The 21,990-nt window shown below is 43.9% G+C and overlaps 1 protein-coding gene across 2 annotated transcripts in view; it reads left to right on the forward strand.

Moving 5' to 3' along the window:
* ATP6V1H (ATPase H+ transporting V1 subunit H) overlaps positions 1-21,990 on the forward strand; it is a 196,161-nt gene that overhangs the window by 141,011 nt on the left and 33,160 nt on the right. For both annotated transcript variants that reach the window (XM_086943734.1, XM_086943735.1), the window contains 2 exons: positions 2,825-3,003; positions 17,856-17,981. In XM_086943734.1, coding sequence (XP_086799860.1) covers positions 2,825-3,003; positions 17,856-17,981 — 305 coding nt within the window. The remainder of the gene's footprint in view (positions 1-2,824; positions 3,004-17,855; positions 17,982-21,990) is intronic.

Below are 21,990 nucleotides of genomic sequence, written 5' to 3' on the forward strand. Positions count from 1 at the left end.
CCTTAAACCTGTAATCTGTCTACAGACCTCGGTTTCCACAAGGATCACAAGTTTAGGTTTGGTAAATTTATCGATTGTTAATTATGGTGTGCAATAATTTTTGTATCCATTACTTTTCAGCGGGTTGAATCTGATGGAATTTTACAGGGGGAAAAATGCAGTTAAAGAACTGGACATTCAGATTTTTGGAGCAGTGAGCCCAAGGTCCATATGCTAAATGATGCCCTTAATCTCTGAACACTTGAACTCTCACCCCACAATATTTCTGTGTGGCAAACATTTATCGAGTCCTATGACGCATCATTTGCCCATGCTCTCATTAAGTTAATTATTATTATGCTATGTTAGAAAAACCTATAAGGTGCGCGTACACCAAAGTGTTTCTTGGTGCTGTGGCAACCAGAAGGGAAAGGAGAGGGCTCAGGCTAATCAAAAGCTTGCTTAAACAGCCAAGCCTTCAAAGGATTCCTGAACCTCAGGAAGTTCGTTTCCAGCTTGACCGTGAAAAGGAGAGAGTTCCATAAGATGGAAGACAGGACAGAGCAGCTCCTGCCCTCTGCCCTATCTCTTGAACCAAGGGATCCTCAACTGGTTGGCAAGATAAGATCTGAGAGCTCTAATATGAGCATCGCTTAATTCTACTTGTTACAAAGGCTGTAGCCTGGTCCTGAATCGATTTGTAAATTAGATAAGCCGTTTTAAAGAGAGCTCTCTGTTTGATGGGGAGCCAGTGAAGCTTCATCAAGGCATAAGAGGATTGCACATGTATGTGCAGTTTACAGATTATTCTCACTGATCTATTTTGAATGATTTATAGTTTGTGTAAAGAAGTTGTAGGGAGACCCAAATAGAGAGAGTCTGCTTAGTCCAAGCTGAAAACAATTAACCACTGCAATAGCTGCTTTCAGAGCCTCGGGTGACAAAAGAGGGAGTGACCTTCTTAATGGATTTCAGTAGGCTAAAGCACATAGACAATCAACTGTTAATGATCCCCCATATCACAGCAGTCATAGCTACCACAACGCCCAGCCTGTTGGCGGAGGCCACTGGGACAGGATGAGCACAAAGGACCAGTAAATGTTGGCCCAGATATCCGTCCTGTGATTGAGAATAACCAGTTTAGTCCTATTGGTGCTTAGATCGAGGGAAATTGGTGCCCATTCAGTTTCAAATTAACTTCAGGGTAGACTGAAATTCTTGATGGGATTGGGCAGCACCCTCAAACTGGAAGATTAGCTGAGTCATCAGCGTATTTGTAGAATCTACTCTGACTAGTCAAGACTGAGCTCAATGGGCAGATTTGAACATTAAACATTAAACAGCAAAGGAGATTATGCTGAGTCATGGGTAATCCCACAGCTGACATGAGTCTTAGAAGAGGAAATAAGCCTAACTGTACTTTCTACGTTCTGCCTCTTAGGAAGGAGGATATTCAACTCAGAGCCTGACCTGATAGACTGACTGCGTTCGGATGATTCAGCAGAGCTGCATGGTCAACAGCATTGAAGGTGTGCAATAGATCCTGGAGAACTAGCACAGACTCATGTCAAAATCCATCGTAGGTCATCGGGGACAGAGAACTTCATTCCTCTGTACTGTGGGATTGTCGGAAACCAGCCTGCAATAGATGAAGAAAGTTTAAAGAATAAAAGAACCTGCTTATCTCCTGAGTAACAAAACTTTCTAAAATGTTGCCTACGTAGGGGAGAAGTTAAATGGGGAGATCATTTTTCATCAGCTTAAGATAGTCTCCCAGCTTCTTCAGCAAAGGATTTACCACTGCACCTGCCAGGGGCAATGCCCTGAGTAAGTGACTTATTCAAAAGATTTCACAGAGGATTGGCTGTTATGACAAACAGAACTTACATAGTGGTTGAGGGAGAGATCCAACGGGGGCCCAGATTTGTAGTCTCAACCTCAAGATTGGTGATAGTTACTCTAAACAGAGGCTGCCCTATTTTTTTCTGCCTTCCACTCTGTCAAAACCGTGCCAAACCAATTGCACGGAAAGGATGTATTTTGATAGTGGACTTTATGATTGCAGGCAGATGTATGGTAAAAAGAGCACGACCATATATCGCATGTATGCACAAACATGGTTCCATCTGCATCAGATCTGTATGGTTTGTTTGATAATCAGTGTTTAATCCCCCCATTATGCAGCTGGCTTTTCATGGCTGGGAGAAGTAGTGAGTCCTGAGCAAAGCTCTCCAGAATAGAAATATTTTCCTCTACTTCATGAGTGTTCTGATGCTTTTTCCATTTCCTCCTGCGCAAGTCTGAGAGGTAACAACTACTACTTTATGCATGCTGCAACAGGATAATAATTGTGCTTTTTAGTGTAGGATCACAACCGAAGTGACAATCTACATTTCAATTTACCTTCACAATTAGTTTGATTAACTCCTGGTTCAATTGATCGACAGTAGGGATTCTTTATTAAGCACCCAGGAATTAAATCTATTTTTGAGAGTCATGCTGGATAGGATTACTAGTAGTGAGTCTGCTCAGAATCTGCGGTTATCTCAAGGTTGTAATTTTTTTGGTTTGAAACAATATATGAACTTTAAGTAGTTTTTCCTAATGACCCCATTTACTACATCTGTTTAAGTGGTGTGAATGCAAAACGTGGTTTGCAGTGCTCTAAATGACTGACATTTAGCGTTTGGAGGTAAAAGCTGCACATTTAACATCAGACCTATAATGCTTGTTTGGGAGTTGTGCACATCTTAATTTGTTCTAATAGAGCACATCTAAATACATTGGTTGTTAAGTGAAAAAATACTTTAAAAAATGTTCACATACAGTTTTTGTTAATTTTAAGAACTTTTTGGAAAAATCTACGGAGAGGGAAACACGTCAAGAATATGCTCTTGCCATGCTTCAGTGCAAAGTCCTTAAACAGCTGGAAAACCTGGAACAGCAAAAGTATGACGATGAGGACATAGTGGACGATATTAAGTTTCTTTTAGACAAACTTGGTGAAAGTGTTCAGGATCTCAGGTACAATGTGACCTTGTTCATGTTTGTCATTTTTGTTTTTGTGGAGTGATTTTTATGAATATTAACTTGTAATAATCAGTTTCCTTAAGGAGACTTCAATGCAAAACGTTAGTGATGTATATTTGAATGGTGATTATAACAACCCTTGGTCCCTGCTACTCTTCTGAGATGAAAATCCCGTAAATAACCTTACAGAGACACAGCATGCTGTATTAGAATGATCACCAACCTGTTCTGTTGCTACAGTTGACTTAATTGGCGATGGAGTTCCAGGTTTTGTCCTTGCCTTAACATTAATAGTTGCACCATAATTGTGTATCTGATTAACGACTGACTGTTAGGCCTTTTCTGAATATCAATTTGAGTTATACCAACATAGTTTGTTGATCTGGAAAGCGAAAAGAGGTTAAATGTGGGCAGAATCAGTAGACTTTATGAAGGGGAGATGATCCCTAGATTGTTAGACTTATTCTTCAGCCTGTGTACACCATCCTACTCTGACATCATGGCCCATTAGCACTGCTCCAAGTGCCTCCAATTGGCTTCCAGATTGGCATGGATCAGGGCTCCTTACTGAACTGTACAAGGCATTTCCAGTACATGCCCTCTCTCCTGTAAATTCCCAAACCCCAAAAAAGATTGAGCAAGTTGGTTCCGGCATTCCATACAGCCATGCTGTTTGCTGTTCCCAGATCTCTTAACCTCAACCAAAGGCAGAATCTAGCAACGTTTTCAGGAGGGTCTGATTCTCCACATTTCTCCACTTTTGCAGAATTTAAGGGCTTAGTTTCCGAATCTCCACATGTCACCTGAACATGTTTGTTGTTAGCTATGATACCAGTAATCTAAAATTACTACAGCTCAGTCAAATGTCCATTTTGGATGCTTTTGTTATTGGGCACTGAAGAGTATAACTAACCCACTATCCTCCTTTGATGAGCTTCTTTGTTCTTAAGATACTTGTCTGGTACACAGATCGTAGTCTGTTCATGTCGACCCTCCATTATGCTGCCTCTTCTAACCTTTGAACGGTACCGTGGCTTCCACGCATGGATAAAATCTTTTAGAGAGTTTTTGTGATACCTTAGCAAAATGTATATTACTGATGGCATGTTGGAACCGTTACCCCCATTTGAGGTGCATTGTGCATGGATTGTGAAAATGACTGAATTTGTTACTCTATTTACTTCCACAAAATTCAGATTCTGCATTCTAATTTTGCTATAGATGGCTACAGGAGATGGGGTCTTGTCACAACCCCAGCAACGTTGTTGCTTGGGGAACATAGGGGGATCTCATGAGTCCACATTATCCAGAGATGAGCTTAGTGCACACAAAACCAGTATGCGATGTTGTAACATGTTCATCTATATAGGGAATTGGTACTTGTGCTGATAGATTAGCTGTTTTCGGTAAGCTTTTACCCAGAATAATCATAAAGCCGGTCCTATTAGAGGAGATCGTATCAAACACTAGTGCTGCCAATTGTGAACCAGCGACTTCTTCAAGACTATACTCCATACGTGAAGATATTTAAATCCGGTCATATTTCCGTCCAGAATGGGATTAAATAGGGTCCAATGTTAGACACACAGATACGACATATCTTGTGTCCAGAAATAACCCCTCGATGCAGGTTGTGTTAAAGAAAATAACCGGCAGCCATATCCTTGCTGGTATTAATACAGGACCTTTGCTTCTGTGACGAAAAGAGCTCCGTCCGGCATATATGCTGGAAACCTGCATCGAGTGGGTGCAATGCACCACTGATTTTATTTATTCATGCCTGAATAAACTTGCACTATCACTAAATCCTCGTTTAAGGGACTCTTTATTGTGAAACACATCCAGGATACATATACTGTGAATACGAGCGATTACTTTTGGACACAAGATATGTGCAGTCTTAACTGTGTGCCTAACATTTGACCCTTTTCAATCTCATTTGGGACGGAAATACAACCGGATTTAAGGTTCTTCACTCATTGAGTATAGCCCTGAAGAAGTCGCTGCGCACAACGGTAAGCACGAAGATACACATGTTGGCAAAGGCGGTTGTGAATAAACTGAAGCACATGTTCCAGCAAAGACTCAAGCTTTTGTCACACTGTTATTGATATAATTGATACACTGTTAGTGTGTGCAGGGGACTGTTCAATTTTACCAGTGGATATCCAAATGTTGATGAGGAGGGTGGCGCACCCTACCCTTATGCACCGCAATCCTCACTCCGTACTAGAGTATACTTACCTGCGTATTGCCCAGGAGCGCAAATACCCTATAGAACCACCTACAAAGCAGTTTCAATTGTAAACCAGGATGGACGTATATGTCTTCAACTCTAGTTTAGCTCTACATGATTATTCTGTGTTTTGTAGGTTGTCACATTTCCTCCTTGCAATCCTTGTCACACTAGCTACATCTTCATTGCTTATAGTTTTATAAGTTAGATTTTCCCTTACCCACTGCATTGCCTTACTAATTAGCATGTCTCTAAAGTCCCTAAAACCAGGTGCATGCCTCCCCAAGTACATGTATTTGCTTGTGAGTTTCACAGGCTTTGTCTCATAGATCCTTGTGCTGATGATTACTTCAGTATCTGTCATTATCAATATTCCTCTTTTGTGTCCTATCAAATATTTAGCTCCATGATTCACAACATCGCCTTCATAATTCTACCATAATGAGCCATTAGAGTTTCCACAGTTGATCCAGCAAAAGCTCCACTGATTAAAAAGTCTATTTAAAGCAAAAGCTTTATCATTGTGTGCTCTCTCACAGATCTAATTTACCCAAGGGCACATGGAACTTAACATTAGCTTTATACTGTACGCATCAGCCTTGATACCTGAGACCACCTTCAAAGTAAATAACTGTTTTAGATACACCAGAGTCTTGACAATACTATCTTCATTTTTAGGTGTTTATAGCCATAAAATACTTGTGTTGATTATTGCATATACTGCTCCGATTTAGCTGTAACCTGAAGGTCACAGCTACCCACAGTGATAAGTATTCTGAGCCTTTCGCCCCTCTGAGGTGAAAATAACTATTATTGTGTTGAGTAATTTCTGACTGATGCATCTAACCTCAGATTCCACAACTTTTGAATATCCCCAGGTGCCAAACTGGATCTGAAAGATTTTTCAGCATAGCTCTTGCGTGCCATTAGGTGGTGTGCAGTTCCTAGTCAACCCTGCTCCACCTCTGAAGTGACTGCCGTAGCTGCACACAAGCGCCACTGAAGCTCGCTGAGAAGTTAGCTTTTATGCTCTTTTCTTTTTGGGAGTTAATGAGATTTTCCTCCCACAATTATTTTCCACTGTGCAGGGTGAGCATGTCCCGACCTAAAGCTATGGGATATAAGATTGTTGCAGGCAGATTTTTGACAGACTCGCCTCCAAAGCCCACCCTCCCCCCCCTCCCTTCAAGTTGCCTCAGGGAATTGGGGTGGGTCAATGACTCCAAGCCATCGAAGAATGTGTTCTTGTTCCCAATCCCCCATGAGGAGACAATTCCTCTGCTGATCCCAATGCACCCTGAATTTTTGGTGCCAACAGCAATGCTGTAACAGATTGAGGTGTTCAAGGAGTTCATGTTGTGGATCTTTGGGACTACTCTGCCAACTGCCTCTGGTGCGCATTCTGGTCCCACGGATCCACATTGGCCACCAGTCAGGTTACCGTTGATGGATTCACCCTTGGTTCCGCCTCTCCTTCCCAATCCGATTTGGCTCAGCTCCAACTCCATGTGCAGCACTACGACCCATGCCATTTCCCGTCATGTTGACCATGCTGGAAGAGAACATTGATCCTATTGTCCTATCCGAATCCAATTTGGACCCAACTCAACCTCAAAGGAGGTTGTGTCCTGGAACAGTTCTTTTGTGAGCAGTGAGCAGTGGGAACCAGGGTTCAATTCCCCGCCTCGGCGGGTCTTGGGCTCAAAAATTCCACGGACTCGTTAATTCTCGCTCCGGTGCCTCCTCGACTCACGGGTTCACACTCTGCGACTCTGGGCAATAGCTTGCTTAATCTCCACAACGGCCCCTCGCGGCGGGATGCCTGGCTTTCACCTTGTGGATACCCTGCCAGGGTTATCTCACAGGGGAATACCAGGACGGGTTCCCTAAGCAAGCGCTGAGATGCCCCAGGGTAAGTCGTGCGCTATATAAGTTTCATTCATTTAATTTCATTTCAACTTTGACTAGGTGCTGCCCCCCAGGGCTACAATATTGTTTCAGATCTAATCCAGACAGCCTTGGAGATGATGGAGATTATGGGTGTTTATTTGAAAGCATTTCCCCTTCAATGTACTTGGAATAATTTCTATCTGAACCTGCAAGAGGCTAGTGAACTGGAAATTTCCCTTGACACTGGTCGGGGCTCTTCTCATAGTCCCTCAGCGGATGAGATTGCCTCAATTGCGGTGGCCATCAGATGGGCAGCTGAAGTCCTAGACTTACAATTGCTGTCTGTTGAAGTAAAAACCAACGTACTTACTCAAGTTCTGTAGCCTAGGCATACCTCATCTGAGCTCTTGCTGCTATTTAAAGAATCCCTAACTGACAGACTCATAGGTATCTGGGCTAAAACTTCTTCCTGTCAACCTGTAAATAAATGGATAGCACAACACAAAAGACCTGCTCCAGACGACCCTGCTTACTTGGCACTCCACCCTACTCCACAGGTTTAAGCTTTGACTAGCAAGATCAGCCCATACTTCTTTTCTACAAACCCTCCAGATAGTGTTGAAGAGACTTGAGGCATTCAGAAAACAAGTGTTCTCTTCAATTAGCCTTGCCCTTCAGTCAGCCAACTCCAGCTGTTCGCTGCGTAGATACTCTCATGCATTATGGGACTCTTGTCTTAAAGATCTTGCCAGCAGTCCTGAAGTACTTCTGGCCCAACATACTGCCAACCATTCAGAATAACAATGCACGGAAAAGTCCCTGCTCTGTTGAACTTACCGACCTTTTAATGGGAATGACTTGAACTCAGCATGTAAAGGTAGCCACCCACATAAAGGGGCACACCTTAGACCAGGTTTGGACATCCAACCTGGAAATCTCCCATTTATTAATTTCCCCTTGTACTTGGTCGGACCATTTCATTACCTTTTTTATTCCTAATACTTCCCCTAATATTCCTTCTTCAGTTAATACTATGGCCAGAAACTGGAGTCGGGTGGACATCGCTGAATTCTGCTCCTCATTAATCGCCTCAGCTCCTGTCATTCAGGAGGATTCCCCTACATCCAGGCTGAAAGCATTAACGCCTGGCTAGAATCTGCCAGAGACAGCTGATGAGCTTAAGGCAAAGAAACTGGCTCTGCGTCAAGCTGAGCACAAGTGGAGACGCAACTATTGTCCTGATATAAAGGCCATTTTTGAATCTGCACTTAGAGATGATAAAAATACTATCCTTCTGACCAAAGCAGAATACTTTCCTTCAAAAATTCTGAAATCATCTAACAAAGCTAAGGACATCTTATCTATAGTAGATAACCTTGTCAAATCAGATTGGGTCACTGCTAAACCCACCCCATCACCACTCTTATGTGATTCCCTTAATACATATTTTATTGATAAAATTGCCACTATCAAAACCAGCATTCCCGAGGTCACTATAGCTGTGGACTACCCATGCGCACAAACAAACCCAACTTATTTAGACCAAATCCCTCACATCACCCAAGATGCCTTTTTTGCTTTACTTAAAGTTAGATCCGGTTCCCCTGCGGTTAGTTGTCCTCCCCATATTCTTCAGGAAGTTTTTTCGCATTGCCCAGATCCCCCTTTGTCGCTTCTTAACAAATCCCTTACCCAAGAGGTGGTTCCCAACATATTCAAAGGTGCGGAAGTTGTTCCTAGCCTGAAATAACAGAGTGCTGATCCCTCGATACCTTGCAACTACCGCCCCTTATCTCTTTTGCCTTATGCAAGCAAAATTTTGGAAGTCCACGTTGCTAACTGCTTTAGCACTTTTCTAGAGCATTCACACTACTTTGATTCACATCAAGCGGGATTTAGACCGGCCAACTCGACTGAGTCGGTCATCTTGGCAGCCCTAGATGAATTAAGAGTGGGTGCCGACCAGGGCTCCACTCAAGCCCTGGTGTTCCTGGATCTGTCGGCCGTATTTGACACGGTGGACCATCACTTGCTGATCGGCCGTGTCGGCTGTGCCGCGATCCAGGGTCTGGCATTGAAGTGTCTGCTCTTTTCTCAGCAATTGCTTCCAAGCAGTTCGTCTTGCCAACTTTTCTGCTGAGAAGAGAAGCCTGACCTGCGGTTTCCCACAGGGCTCTTCCCTCTCACCTCTCTTGTTTACTTTGTACATTTTTCCCTGATTCTGGCCCTCCGAAATAGAGAGGTCGTAATTTTCAACTATGCCGACGATCTTCAGCTAGTGTTCAAGATCAATGCCCCCCCATCATCGATGGCTAGTTACCAATCCACAATAAACTTTATTAGTAATTGGATGAATGCCAACCAGCTCAAATTAAATCCTGATAAAACTGAGCTTATTCTTACTGGTGGCTTATACAACCTGTGGAATTCTAACTTTTTGGCCTCCTTAACTAGGGTGTCCCCCCTTCCCCTGTGAGCTTGGTCAAAGGTTTGGGAATCCTGATTAGTGATGATCTCACTATGAAGGTCCAGATCTGCTCCGTGGTCTTCGTTTGTTTCTTTCATCTGCGGAGAATCTGGAAAATCAGCAGATTTTTGACCACTGAGGCTCTGATTCAAGTCGTCCTCGCACTGGTAATGTCTTGTATCGATTACGCAAACTCTTTGTATGTTGGTATTCCTGCAACTACGTGGACTTCAATTGGCTCAGAATCAAGCGGCCAGACTTATTTATGGTCAACCGATGCACCATCACGTGAGACCCTTATTGAAGAGCCTCCATTGGCTCCCGGTGGCCGAACCATGCCTCTTCAAGTTCGGCTGCACCATCTACAAAGCCCTCTCGGGTTGTGGTCCGGCATTCATCGCCTCAAAGATACAGCGGTATGTCCCCTCCTGCGACTTACGCTCTTCAAATATAAACGTACTGATCTCCAGCTCTTTTAAGTGTAAAAAATATGGGGGCCTCAGATTCTCGACCTTGGCACCTCAATTCTGGAATTCTCTCTCTCTCCTGATCTACGACTGCCATTAAAGATAATGGGGTAGCCCTTAAAGTCAAGGCGGATCTAGGCGCAATATAGGAATGAAAACAATGCCCCGTGACCAAAAAGTTAACAAGGATTTACAAATTCGGGTTGTGTGAGAGCACTACAACCTAGTTATTCAGTAACAAAACAAGAATCCTATGCGTTCATAACAATTTATGCATGCACAGGAATTAGTGGACCACACAAGTATACAGCGCCAAAATACTGTAATGAATTAACAGATTTATTTTGCATAAATCACAAATAAATTACTTTTCCAATGAACGAAGGTTGCGCGCGGAAAAGAAAAAGGGAGGGTAGTGGTAGTGGGAGCTGAAAGTATAAATCAAAGAATGAAGGAGATAAATTCAATATTTTTTTCACGTACTGGTAATAACGACCAGTCATTACAAGCCTGTTCATCTTATATTTACAAGTAATCTGTAAATTTCAATTGTGCACCCAATGCAGTTTCCAGTAATATGACAAAGAAAATATAGGTACAGGTCTTGGTTAATAGGAAAGCGTCGACGTTTCGACTCGACTGTGCTGTCTTGGGATTCGGACCTTAGCTGCGAGTCTTCTTCAGGACTGTATGTTGCAACCTTGCCTGGCGCCAAGCCTGGCATCACAGGTGTACTGTTTTCCAAGGAGGACCGTTTACGGGCCCAATTTGCCAGAAACGTGTTAGCAGGTGAGTATCTTCACCCTATAATTCTAATCAAGGAATGGTCCCCTTCCTTAGTTCAAGGGCCACTCGAAAACCGCCAGCCATCTCAGTCGGCATCTGTCGCTCCTATACTCAGTTCAAGAAATGACTTAAGACATGGCTATTCTCCCAGGCTTACAACTGAATTCATAGTCTAGTGTCTGTAACTGCCTCAGCTAAGCGCCAATAAACCGTTTTAGTGTATGTTCTCTCAACAAGTCTTTTTTAACATAACATTACAGAATGGCCAGGACGTGGTCAAGTGTGGCATAAGTCCATGTCTGGACACCACAAACTATTCTGGCAGAGCAGTTGTGACTACTGTGATGCTCTGCAAAAAGAACCATTGATGGACAGAATGCAGAACAATGTCCTACATTTACCCCAGTACAGAGATCTGGACCTAAATCCATCGTTTTTTTGCTCACCATGCCATTCCCGTTTGGACCCAGCCATATACAAATCACTTTTGACCCTGTGCACTATGGGAACAGTCGAGCCCGAACTGCCAGGCCAGGTCCTCCTAGACTCGAAACAAGCATCCTAGGACCGGTTTTGGGGCTTCACCCCTGTTCAGCCAGGATAGCTTGATTCCAGTGGCATGGAGAGCATGGGACTAATGTCTGAGCATACCCGTCTGACTCTGGGTGACAAATGCAAAAAGAACTTTTGATGGACAGAATGCAGAACAATGTCTCTGGGGGTGAGTGCTTGCATTGTTCAACACTCCGTCCATCATCCCCTTTGGTTTTGCTTTGTTCGCCCTAAGTTGGCAGGGTATGCCCAGACGTGGGTCCCTTGCTCACTTTGCCACTGGATTCATGCTAGCTTGGCTGATGACGGCTGATTAGCCAGAAACCGGTCCCAGTATGCTTGTTTCCTGTCCAGGGAAGACATGGCTTGGCAGTTCGGTCTGGATTGTTCCCATGAGGCACAGGGTCAGACTGATTTGCATATGGCCATGCCTGAACTGGGGTGGGGGAGTGAGCTAAAAATGATCCAGATATGTTGACTGAGGGTGAGTGCTTGCATTGTTCAACACTCTGTCCATCATCCACTTTGGTTTTACTGTGATGCTCTGGCACCACATGTGGATAAGATAGACTGACTTCTCAGGTTTTGACGGGTCTCTCCTTTGACCAGAAGGCTGACTCCACCGAGAGCATTTTAAAGAAAATAGAGATGCAGCGCCCTCCCTCTGTTTCTCCACACCCGTAAGGCAGTATCCTCAACAGCTGCACCCCTTTCGAGGCTTCACCAGGGGTTTCACTTATAGGCAATGCCAAGGCACACAATTCCTTTCGGGGTTGAGGTAAGGGATCCAAAAGACAGCTTTCAAGCCCACAGGGACAACAAACCTCCAAGTCTCCTGTCCCTCTCGCAACAGACTCCAAATTTTAGTTTACCCTTGGCTGCACACAACCCCGCTGGAGGCCATAACATCTAACAGTCCGTCCCGCAGAATGTTCAGTGCTATTCTTTTCCCAGCCACCACGTCTTCCACCTACATCATAGCAGCTTTGGAGGACCACTTGTCCATTTTGCTGCTGGAAGTTCAGACTCTTTTGACAAAAGGAGCCATACAGAGAGCCCCAAACTCAGAAATCTGAATGTTGATGGTACTCGCGTTATTTCCTTGTTCCTTTAAAGGGCTTAGGCTTTCATCCTTTTTTAGACCTTTCAATTCCTTCAGCGGAAGTACACATTCAGGATGCTTAAGCTGGCCTAGGTTCTATCTGCTTTGAATGATAGCACAAAACCTGCAGGACACTTCTTTCCATGTTCCCGCTTTGCCGACCCAAAGGCCGTCCTTGCGGTTCATGGTGGACTGTGAGCATTTTCAGTTTACTTTGCTCACTTTCAGTCTCACTATCGTCCATTGGATGTTGACGAAGATGATGGTGGTGGTCACAGAATACTTTTCGAGGTCAGTTGTATAGTCATCCCGTATCTAGACTATTGGCTGATCAATGCGGGCCCACCAAAATCAGTCTTGGACCACCTCCAGATGAAGACTGGATTTTCCATCAATGTGCCGAGGTCACGCCGGACTCCTTCACAATGGCTCCCCTTCATTAGAGTTACCCTGGACATGGGGCACTCCCAAGCTCTTCCTCCGCCTCAACAAGTCTAGGACATTCAGGCTAGAATCCTGATGCTTCAACCCTTGACCGGGGTCTTGGTGACAGCAGATCTGAAGCTTCTAGGTCTCTTGGTCTACTGCATACTGCAGGTGGACCACTCCAGGTGGCACATGCAGACTCTGCTGTTCGATATGAAGTCTCAGTGGCCTCTGCACCAAGGCAACTTGTCAGATTTCATCCAGCTGTCAAAGGAGACTACAAAAGGTCTGCAGGGGTGTCCATCCCTATTGAGGAACAAATATGGAGGGATTTTGTCTCTAACCTTTATGCAAGCAACAATACGGTGTCCCCTCAAGTATGGCCAAACAAAATGAGTTTGCCTTTGAAGCCATTTACAGAAAAGGACATAGACTTAGCTATCGGAGAAATGCGGCACTCCGGGGCTATGGGCCCGGATGAATTGCCCATTAACGTACTAAAACAGAACAGGGCTAAATGGAGTATGCTACTCTGCCCAATTATCAATATTTGTTTATCAAGAGGAAAGGTTTTACCCTCCTGGAAGGGAAGTATCCTGGTACCATTGTTTAAAAAGGGAGATCGTCTATCCCCTCAGAATTACCGCCAGATTGCATTTTTGGATGCAATCGGCAAAGTTTTTACAAGATGTCTGCTCAAACGAATAAATGATTGGGTGGAGCATTCAAATATTCTTCCACTCGAGCAGACAGGTTTTAGGAAAAACCATGGTACCATGGACAACTTAACAGCCCTCCAGGTAATAACCGACAAATACATTGGAGCCAGAAAGGGGAGAGTCTATGCGGCATTCATAGATTTCTCCACGGCCTTTGATAAGGTCGACCGACAAGTATTGTGGAGAAAGCTACATGCTCTGGGAATGCCTCATAGACTCTTATGTTTGGTACAAGATTTGCACGATAACACGTGGTGCAGAGTGCTATTGGGGGGAGAAAGGGGCTTATCCCAGCTTATTCCATCGGCAAATGGCCTCAAACAGGGCTGTCTTTTAGCTCCCCTTTTGTTTTCCCTTTACGTTAGTGATCTCCCCCTTATCATATCTGCATGTGAAGGAATTGCGCCACGCCTGGGAGACAGATATATCTCTTGTTTAATGTATGCGGACGACATATTAATTCTAGACCTTACTCCAAAAGGCCTTAACAACCGTCTGCATTCATTATACGCTTTCTCCGAATAGCATTTCCTGAAAATAAACATTTCCAAAAGCAAGGTAATGTGTATGGAGGGGCGGAAAAAACTGAGGTTGGAACACATTAGCTGGGAGGCCAAAAATTAGAAAGAGTAAAATCATATGTATTTTTGGGTAAGGTTGTTAATAGCAACTTGAGTAACAAATCCCACATAGAAAATAGTTCCCGCAAGGCAAAGTCGCAGGGAAATGGGTTAAGAGCACTATACAAATCAACCGGTAAAAGACACTTTGGTTATCTGCTGGAGGCTTTCCGGGCAAAAGTCCCCCTAACTTTGCTTTACGGCATAGAACTAATCGACTTAGTCGAATGGGGTTTTTTGGACATTATCGAGGGTTCCCTCTTGAGAAGCTTAACTTCGGTTAATAATAGTTGCAGTGCAGCAGCCCTTCGTTTAGAATTCGGTCTAAGAAGTAGCTGGGCACAGGGTCTGGCAGGAGTCATTCGCTGGGTTATCTGTTTGATCAAAGGAAAGCCAGCTACACTAAGATCCCTAATCACAAAAGAGTTGATGGGCCCCCTAAAAGAGCATTCGATTCTTATAAAGAATTACAGGAAGGCCATTACACTCTTGGACTTGGAGGAAGCCACTTTTTTAGACCTCTCTATGCAACAATTAAAATTTACATTAAAACAAGCCACATGGAAGCTAAGCTACGTAAGGGATCACAACTTGATTGTACAAAAGAAGGGGGTTACTCAAGCTGTTGATTCTTGTTTGTTTAGACAAATACAACCTTATGCCTCCTGGAAAATACCCCACGGTTTGCGCCGTTTTTGGCTGCTCCTTAGGCAGGATCTCCTTCCACTGAATAAGTTGTTGGCCAAATGGCACGGTATATCTAATGTATGAAACTTTTGCAATGTCTCAGTTCAAGACTCTATACACGTCCTGCTAGTTTGTCCAGCATTAATGGCCCACCGCCGTCTGTGGGTAAAACCTGTATGTGTTCAGTTTGGTATTTTATCTGCAAGATCTCTGATAGATGCTATTTTTAGTCCCCCAAACGAAATTTTCTGTAACAGAATTTTTAATTTTTTCAAATGTTTTTTAGAACTGTATTAGAAGAATGGTATGATAATCTGTACATTCTTTGCTAGAATAAGTTGATTACATGTGGTCTCATTTTATCATATTTTGCCTGTTACTTTGTAATATGTGGATCTCCAAGGAGTTCCAAAATCATATTTAAATAAAATTGAATTGAATACAGGGGTGTCTACTCGACTGCAACTGGCCCGAAGGCAGATATCTTTCACTACCCCACCCGGAGCTGATGGTAGTGAAGGATGCATTGCTGCTGGATTTGGGAGATCTGGGAGAGGAGTAGATCAGAAGATTATTTGGCTGAGGGTCGCATCCACATTAATTTGCTGGAGTTGCGAGAAATCGGCTGTGCACTGAAGGCGTTCCTTCCGACCATCAACTGGGAACAGGTACAGGTTCTAATGCACAACATGACTGCCATGTAGTATTACAACATACAGGTTGTCGTGGGCCTTGTGACAGGTAGTCCTGCACCTCCTGGCAGTGGCTGAACCCTCAGGGCATCTCCCCTTTTCCTCAGCAGTGCCCAGGATCTTTAAACGGCACGACAGACCAACTCAACTGTTGTTGCTTAGTGGATGACGAATGGCAATTGCGCTCAGAAGTGGCATAGGGTGTCTTCCAGCAATAGGAAAAACCCCAGTTCGATCTGTGTGTCACCATAGAACATGCAGTGTCCAAACCTTTGTGCATTGGAGTACCCTGGGAAGTCATCACTCAGATACCCCTTTCGCCAGCATTGAGGTTTGCGTCTACTGTATGCCTTTCCACAGTTCCCTCCTGCCCAAGGTGCGGAAAAAGATCAAGAATGACTGAGCCCAAATCATGCTAGTGGCTATGGACTGAGCTAGGATAATGTGGTACCCGGAACTTCTGGACGTGGCACCTGTATATCAATACTGCTGCCAGTGTGGGAGGACCACCTATCTCAGGAGCAGGGCCGGGTCTTACACACAAGCCTACATAACCTGCGCCTCCTGCATGGCGATTGAACTGCGCCTGTCGATGGCTTTCAGTCTTCCCCCACAACCCCTCCCCGAAGTGATAAGTGTCACCCTAGCAGCCAGCATCCATTTATAACTTCTGTTTATTCAGAACGCTATGAGAAGTTTGGCTGATGTTTCTCCCAAGACATCCGACCCCTGAATGGACAATTTTGTGATATTTTCCTATCTTATTAGTCCTTATCCCAGTAAGGCCTTGCTGTGGCAACGGTGAAAGGTTACCTTTTGGCCTTCTTACTTCTACCTGATCAACCATCCTTCAAGTCATCTGTTGTGATGTGTGTTTTGAAGCGGCGGATCCACATGGTTTCGTCAACACCTTTTGTGAAGCTGCAGTGGCACCTTCATTTGTTACTAACTTTCCTAATGGGCACTCTCTAAAAACAAATGTACAGTTGTCCTCTTCACCAACCATCAAGATAGTAGTCTTCATTGCCATAACATCAGCCAGGTGAGTGAGTCAACTCCTGGCTTTTTCTGTGGTACTACCATACACATCCTTCTTCCAGAACAAATTAGTCCTCCAGACAAAAGTGGCATTCCTGCCCAAATGTGTCACGCCCTTCCACATAAGGCAATTCCTCACCTGGTCTGCCTTCATTGCTGTGCCTCTGTTTCTCCAAAGATGACGAGAGCCTCAATCATCTCGACTTCAAGAGGATCATTAGCTTCTATAGTTATTATACCAGAGAATACTGACAGGATTACCAACTTTTTGGCTGTGTCACTGGAGCGAAGAAAGGCAGAGTGGTACAAAAGAGAACCATCTCCCAATATATTGTTATGCATCAAGATCGGCTGTGGGTTGGCCAAAAAGCAACTCCAAAAGGCCTGCATGATCATTCCACCAGAGCAAAGGCAGCTACCACCATTTTTTCATTTGCCAGGCTGCTACGTGTGCGTTTCTCCACGTGCTCATGAAGCACTACTGCTTGCATAGTCTGGTCCAGCGGGACTGGCACTTTTCCCGATCTGTACGGCAGAATTTCCTGGTCTGAGTCATTTCACATACCCACTAGCTGGGTAAGTCCTGATTTGGTATCTATTTTAAATGTGGGAAGGATGCAGCTTGAAGTATCAATCAGAAGAACAAGTCACTTGCCTTCGGTAATTTTCTTTCTGGTGGATCTAATTGCAAGTTTCCTTCCACCCTTCCACCCTCCCTTTCTTTGTGATAGACCCCCCCCCTCCCTTTCATCTAAAAAGATCTCAAATTATAGCTCTGTACACCGGCACAAATAATTGCTTCTTTGAGCTTGCATCTGAGGATGAAGACTGTGTCAAGAAAGATACTGATGTCAACATGCTTGTGTTGCACTAATATGCAACTCTTGCAATCTCATCCCAGTGGAGTGGGCTGACACGGCCCCACCAAAAGGCACGCTGGGGTTGTGCTGAAATCTCCTAAATCCAGTCTGGCACCTGGGCATATTTTAAAGGTGAGTAATCTGCAGTTCGGGTATCCAAAGGTAACTTACTTGTTCAGCAGCACCTCTTATCAGCAGCCAGTCATATTTAGTTGTAGAGTATACTGAATATTTTGTATTACCTTTTATTTGTTATTATTGTACTTTGACTTGTATATTGATAAACATCTGCTCTTTGTCCTAGCTCATTTGATGAATACAGTTCTGAATTAAAGTCTGGAAGGTTAGAATGGAGTCCGGTGCACAAATCAGAAAAATTTTGGAGAGAGAATGCTGTAAGGTTGAATGAAAAAAATTACGAGCTTCTAAAGTAAGTAATTTTCTAATGAACTTTTAAGGACTGGCTTAATTACTTGGAGCCTAAAAAATTAGGAGTTTTTTTTACCTCACTGTTAAAATACGTATTGACTGTGGAAGAAATGGGTTTACACATCTGTCAGTACCACTAGATCCTTTAAGAAGTTTTGTTGAAAAAATACACACAAGCGTAAGTGCTTTTGCATTAGTTGTACTTTATATTTGAGACTCCTTGAGAGACTCTGTGTACTATTTTCAGTTACATCATGGAGTGCTAATTTCAGAATAGAATTTATACATTGACAGAAGCAACATTTAAGCCAATAATAGTGCTTGGTGGGGTGTAAAAATAATTTCTTCTGGAGTTCGACTAAATGACGAACAACTTATAAAGTCTATCGGGCTCATCAAGTCGGGCGAGCCACAAGACCTGTGTGTCCCCCCCCCCCCTCCCCCCCCCCCCTCCCCCCCCCCCCCTCCCCCCCTCCCCCCCCCCCCCCTCACATTATGCATATGATCCCTGCTCAAGTAGCACAAAATCTTGGGCACATTTTTGAGAATATGTTTGCAAAAGGGTTCTTTCCCTCTGTCTGGAAAAAAGCCTTGATTATTCTTTTATTAAAAAACTAGCAGCCCGTCCCAACCTTGTCCGGGAGCAATCAGGCTTCCCTGACCCACGCCTGCCCCGACATTGGCCATCAGCCCGGGCCCCTGTCCGCCCCGTCCCCCGGCTGCCCCGACCCCCGCCTGCCCTGACATTGTCCTCCGGAGGCTTACTTCACACAATTATGCCAGAGGCCCAGTGTTGCAGTTGTGGCCAGCAGCAGCGCCTGAGGCACTGCGGAGCTTTCTGGGTAAGTGGGGCTCTGGCGCTCTGTTTGCAGGGAGGCGAGGATGAGCAGAGGTTGCAGGGATAAGAGTAGGAGTTCACAGAGTATGGAGCGGCCGGCGGGAGTCGGGAGCTTGAGCACAATTATGCCAGAGGGTCTCCCGCATGTCCCGACCCCCGCCTGCCCTGACACTGTCCCCCGGAGCCTTTTTGTTGTAACTCCCCGTCCCCCCGTCCCCCCGACCCCCGCCTGCCCCGACATTGTTCCCAGGAGCCTTACCTCAGCCGCCGCTCCTCAGTTCAGTGCTCCTCGCAGCTCCGCCGCTGCTCACCGCCTGTGTGCCGCTCGTCAGTGCTCCTCCCCCGCGCCATGTCCGCCGCTCCTCCTCGCGTTCCTCGCGCTCCTGGACGACGTCAGCACGCAGGTCGCGGCCAGCGCTACTTCGAGGGGACTACTTTTTTAAAAATGTAAATTTTTTAAATATAACATATTTTTAAAATTTATATAGCCTATGTCCATCTGCACACCCTGAGGATTCCAACGATGTATCAGGTGTGTGGATTGGCGCTGTGGTTCCCGAGTTTACCCGCCTCAAATCCTCAAAGTTCTTCCTTTATAATAGTAGTATAGAAGACAACGTGTGCGTCCAAGCCTCAAATAACTATTAGCCAATATCCAGACTTCCTTTCTACTCCAAGCTGGTAGAAAAAATAATGAACCAAGAACTTTCTGAATACTTGGAGGAACATTTCTGGCTGATGATACCCAACACGGTTTTAGAAAGCATTGCAGTACAGAATCTGCTCCGGTGATAGCTACAGAAGAAATACGAGAAGTTCTAGATAGGGGTGGGACAGCTTCTTTGGTCCTTTTCGATCTTTCTGCAGATTTTGATACAATCAGCCTTGAGATCTTGGCTGACCGTATGCTTAGGCTTTGGATAGAAGTTACTGCCTTTAACCTCCTGCTATCTTTTATGGCAAATAGACAAAATATTGTGAAGTTGGGACAGTTTACATCCAAATCTTTTTCCTTGCCCTGTGGAGTTCCCCAGGGCTCAGCTCTGAGCCCAGCTTTATTCAATCTTTGTTACTCCATTAGCTGCCATCATCAACAAATCGGGATTCTCCCTAGTCTCATATGCAGATGATACCCAAGTTGTGGTATCATTGGCCCAAGACGAAACCAATCTGGGGGCAGACTTAAGCACAAGTATGAGTGAGGTGAGCCACTGGATGGATTGTAACTGTCTCAAATTGAATTGCAATAAAACGGAGGTCATCATTTTTGGTAAGAACCCGTCCTTCTGGACACCAGACTGGTGGCCTCCTGAGATTGACTCTCTACCCGTACCTTCAAACAAAGTTAACGTGGATTTGTGGTAGACAAGGAATTTACGTTTATGGACCAAGTAAATCAAATAACCTCTGCAGCCTTTTGTTCTCTAAGGTTAATAAATTTTTTTTTAAATGTTTGCCCCCTGAACTGCTCAAAACGGTAACAATGCACTAATTCTTACGAGAATTGATTACTGTAACAGTATGTACCTCACGCTTGCAGTAGGTCTCGTTAAGAGGCTTCAGGTATTGCAAAACACGGCAGCTCGCTTCCTTTGTAAAATTCTGAAGTTTGAGTCGGCAAGAGGAGTAATTAGGAAACTGGATTGGCTGCCAGTCAAACAAAGATGCAGTTTCAAAGCGCTCTGCATGGTCTACAAGTCTTTGCATGGACTTGGGCCAGACCTTTTAAAAATAAAATCTGAAATTGTATGTTTCAGCAAGGACTCGCCGATCGGGCCTTGCGAGGAACCTGATCGTCCCCCCTTTTAGAAAAGCTACTTCGGGTGGAAAGAGCTTTTTTAGGGCCACTGCTATACTTTTGAACAATCTCCCATTAACATTAAAAACTGCTCCTCCTTACTCTTCTTTAGAAAAGCCTTAAAAACCTGGCTTTTCAATCATCAGTAGAAGCCTTTTTTCTCTCTGCGTTTCTACCTTCTTCCAACTAAATTACTATCCTAGCCTAATCAGATTTTCGATAGCGCCAAGATGCCCCAGGGCAGGAGACTGCACTTTATAAGTTAATTACATTACAATTATGGGCAGAAGATGGTCATTTGATCTATTTGAGAGAACACATAAGAGGGACCCATTTTGCTTCGTAGGTTCAACTACATTTACTCATGCTTGTACAATATATTGGCTAATTTATGTCCCTGTTTAGGGAGATTTCTTAATGAAGTTGTTGAGGTCAAATACCGATTGGCGATAATACATGGACTAAAATGGAGGGGACAATGCTTCATCCCGGTTGTCAATGTTGTGGTACCAAGAAACAGGATATGAATCCTGTTTTATTTTTTGGGCCAGGTTTTTTATGTCTTCTGAGAAAATTTTTCCATCCAGTTATTTCTAAACACTTCATAACAATGCCCGAAGAAGCACTTTATCTTTTGTTAATTTTCTCACGGTGATTCACTGTCATCATCTGTTGCATTTCTTTTGTTTCTTTCTTGTAATACAATGTATGTTTATTAATTAACTTTATGTGTAAATTTTTTAATGTACATAAAAAATGTATTACTTATATTTAATATGTCAACTTAGTGTATTTTTTATAACATGTTTTTTTAATCAAAGTGTGGTTTTAAGCGCCTTCTGTGGAATCTTGTTTATGATAAATAAAATAAAAAAATCCTATTGTTAAGCATTCCCTAACTGGGAAGGAAGATGCTTGGTCAAGTAATATGTTCTGTCGAAGCGAAGTCAAAAGGGTCACTGGATCATTAGTTGCTGCATAATAAAATTACTAATCATGGTTGTAAAACAACCGTAGTGAAGCTCTGAGAGTATGTTCATTGAAAGTTGTGGTTTGAGCCATAATATGAATGTAAGAGTTAGAAATTTGTCTCTAACTCTTACATTCATATTATGGCTAATAAGCTAACCTTCAATATTGATAACCTTGCTAGGCTGTGAATATATTGTATACACTCTATTTGATAGACTACTAGCCACAGATTCCTTACAATCTAATTATCCCTAAGTGTCCGACTGGATCAGGAAATGTTTGTGAGCAATACCCCTGCGCACAGGTAGGCAGCGGCATTCGGCTGTGCATGGCAGCGTCAGCATTGACCACACTGGAAGTGACGTGCGCAGTGCCTATATATATTGAAATCGTTCTCCTGGT

Source organism: Lissotriton vulgaris, chromosome 11 (assembly GCF_964263255.1).
Source record: "Lissotriton vulgaris chromosome 11, aLisVul1.2, whole genome shotgun sequence".
Lineage (NCBI taxonomy): Eukaryota > Metazoa > Chordata > Amphibia > Caudata > Salamandridae > Lissotriton > Lissotriton vulgaris.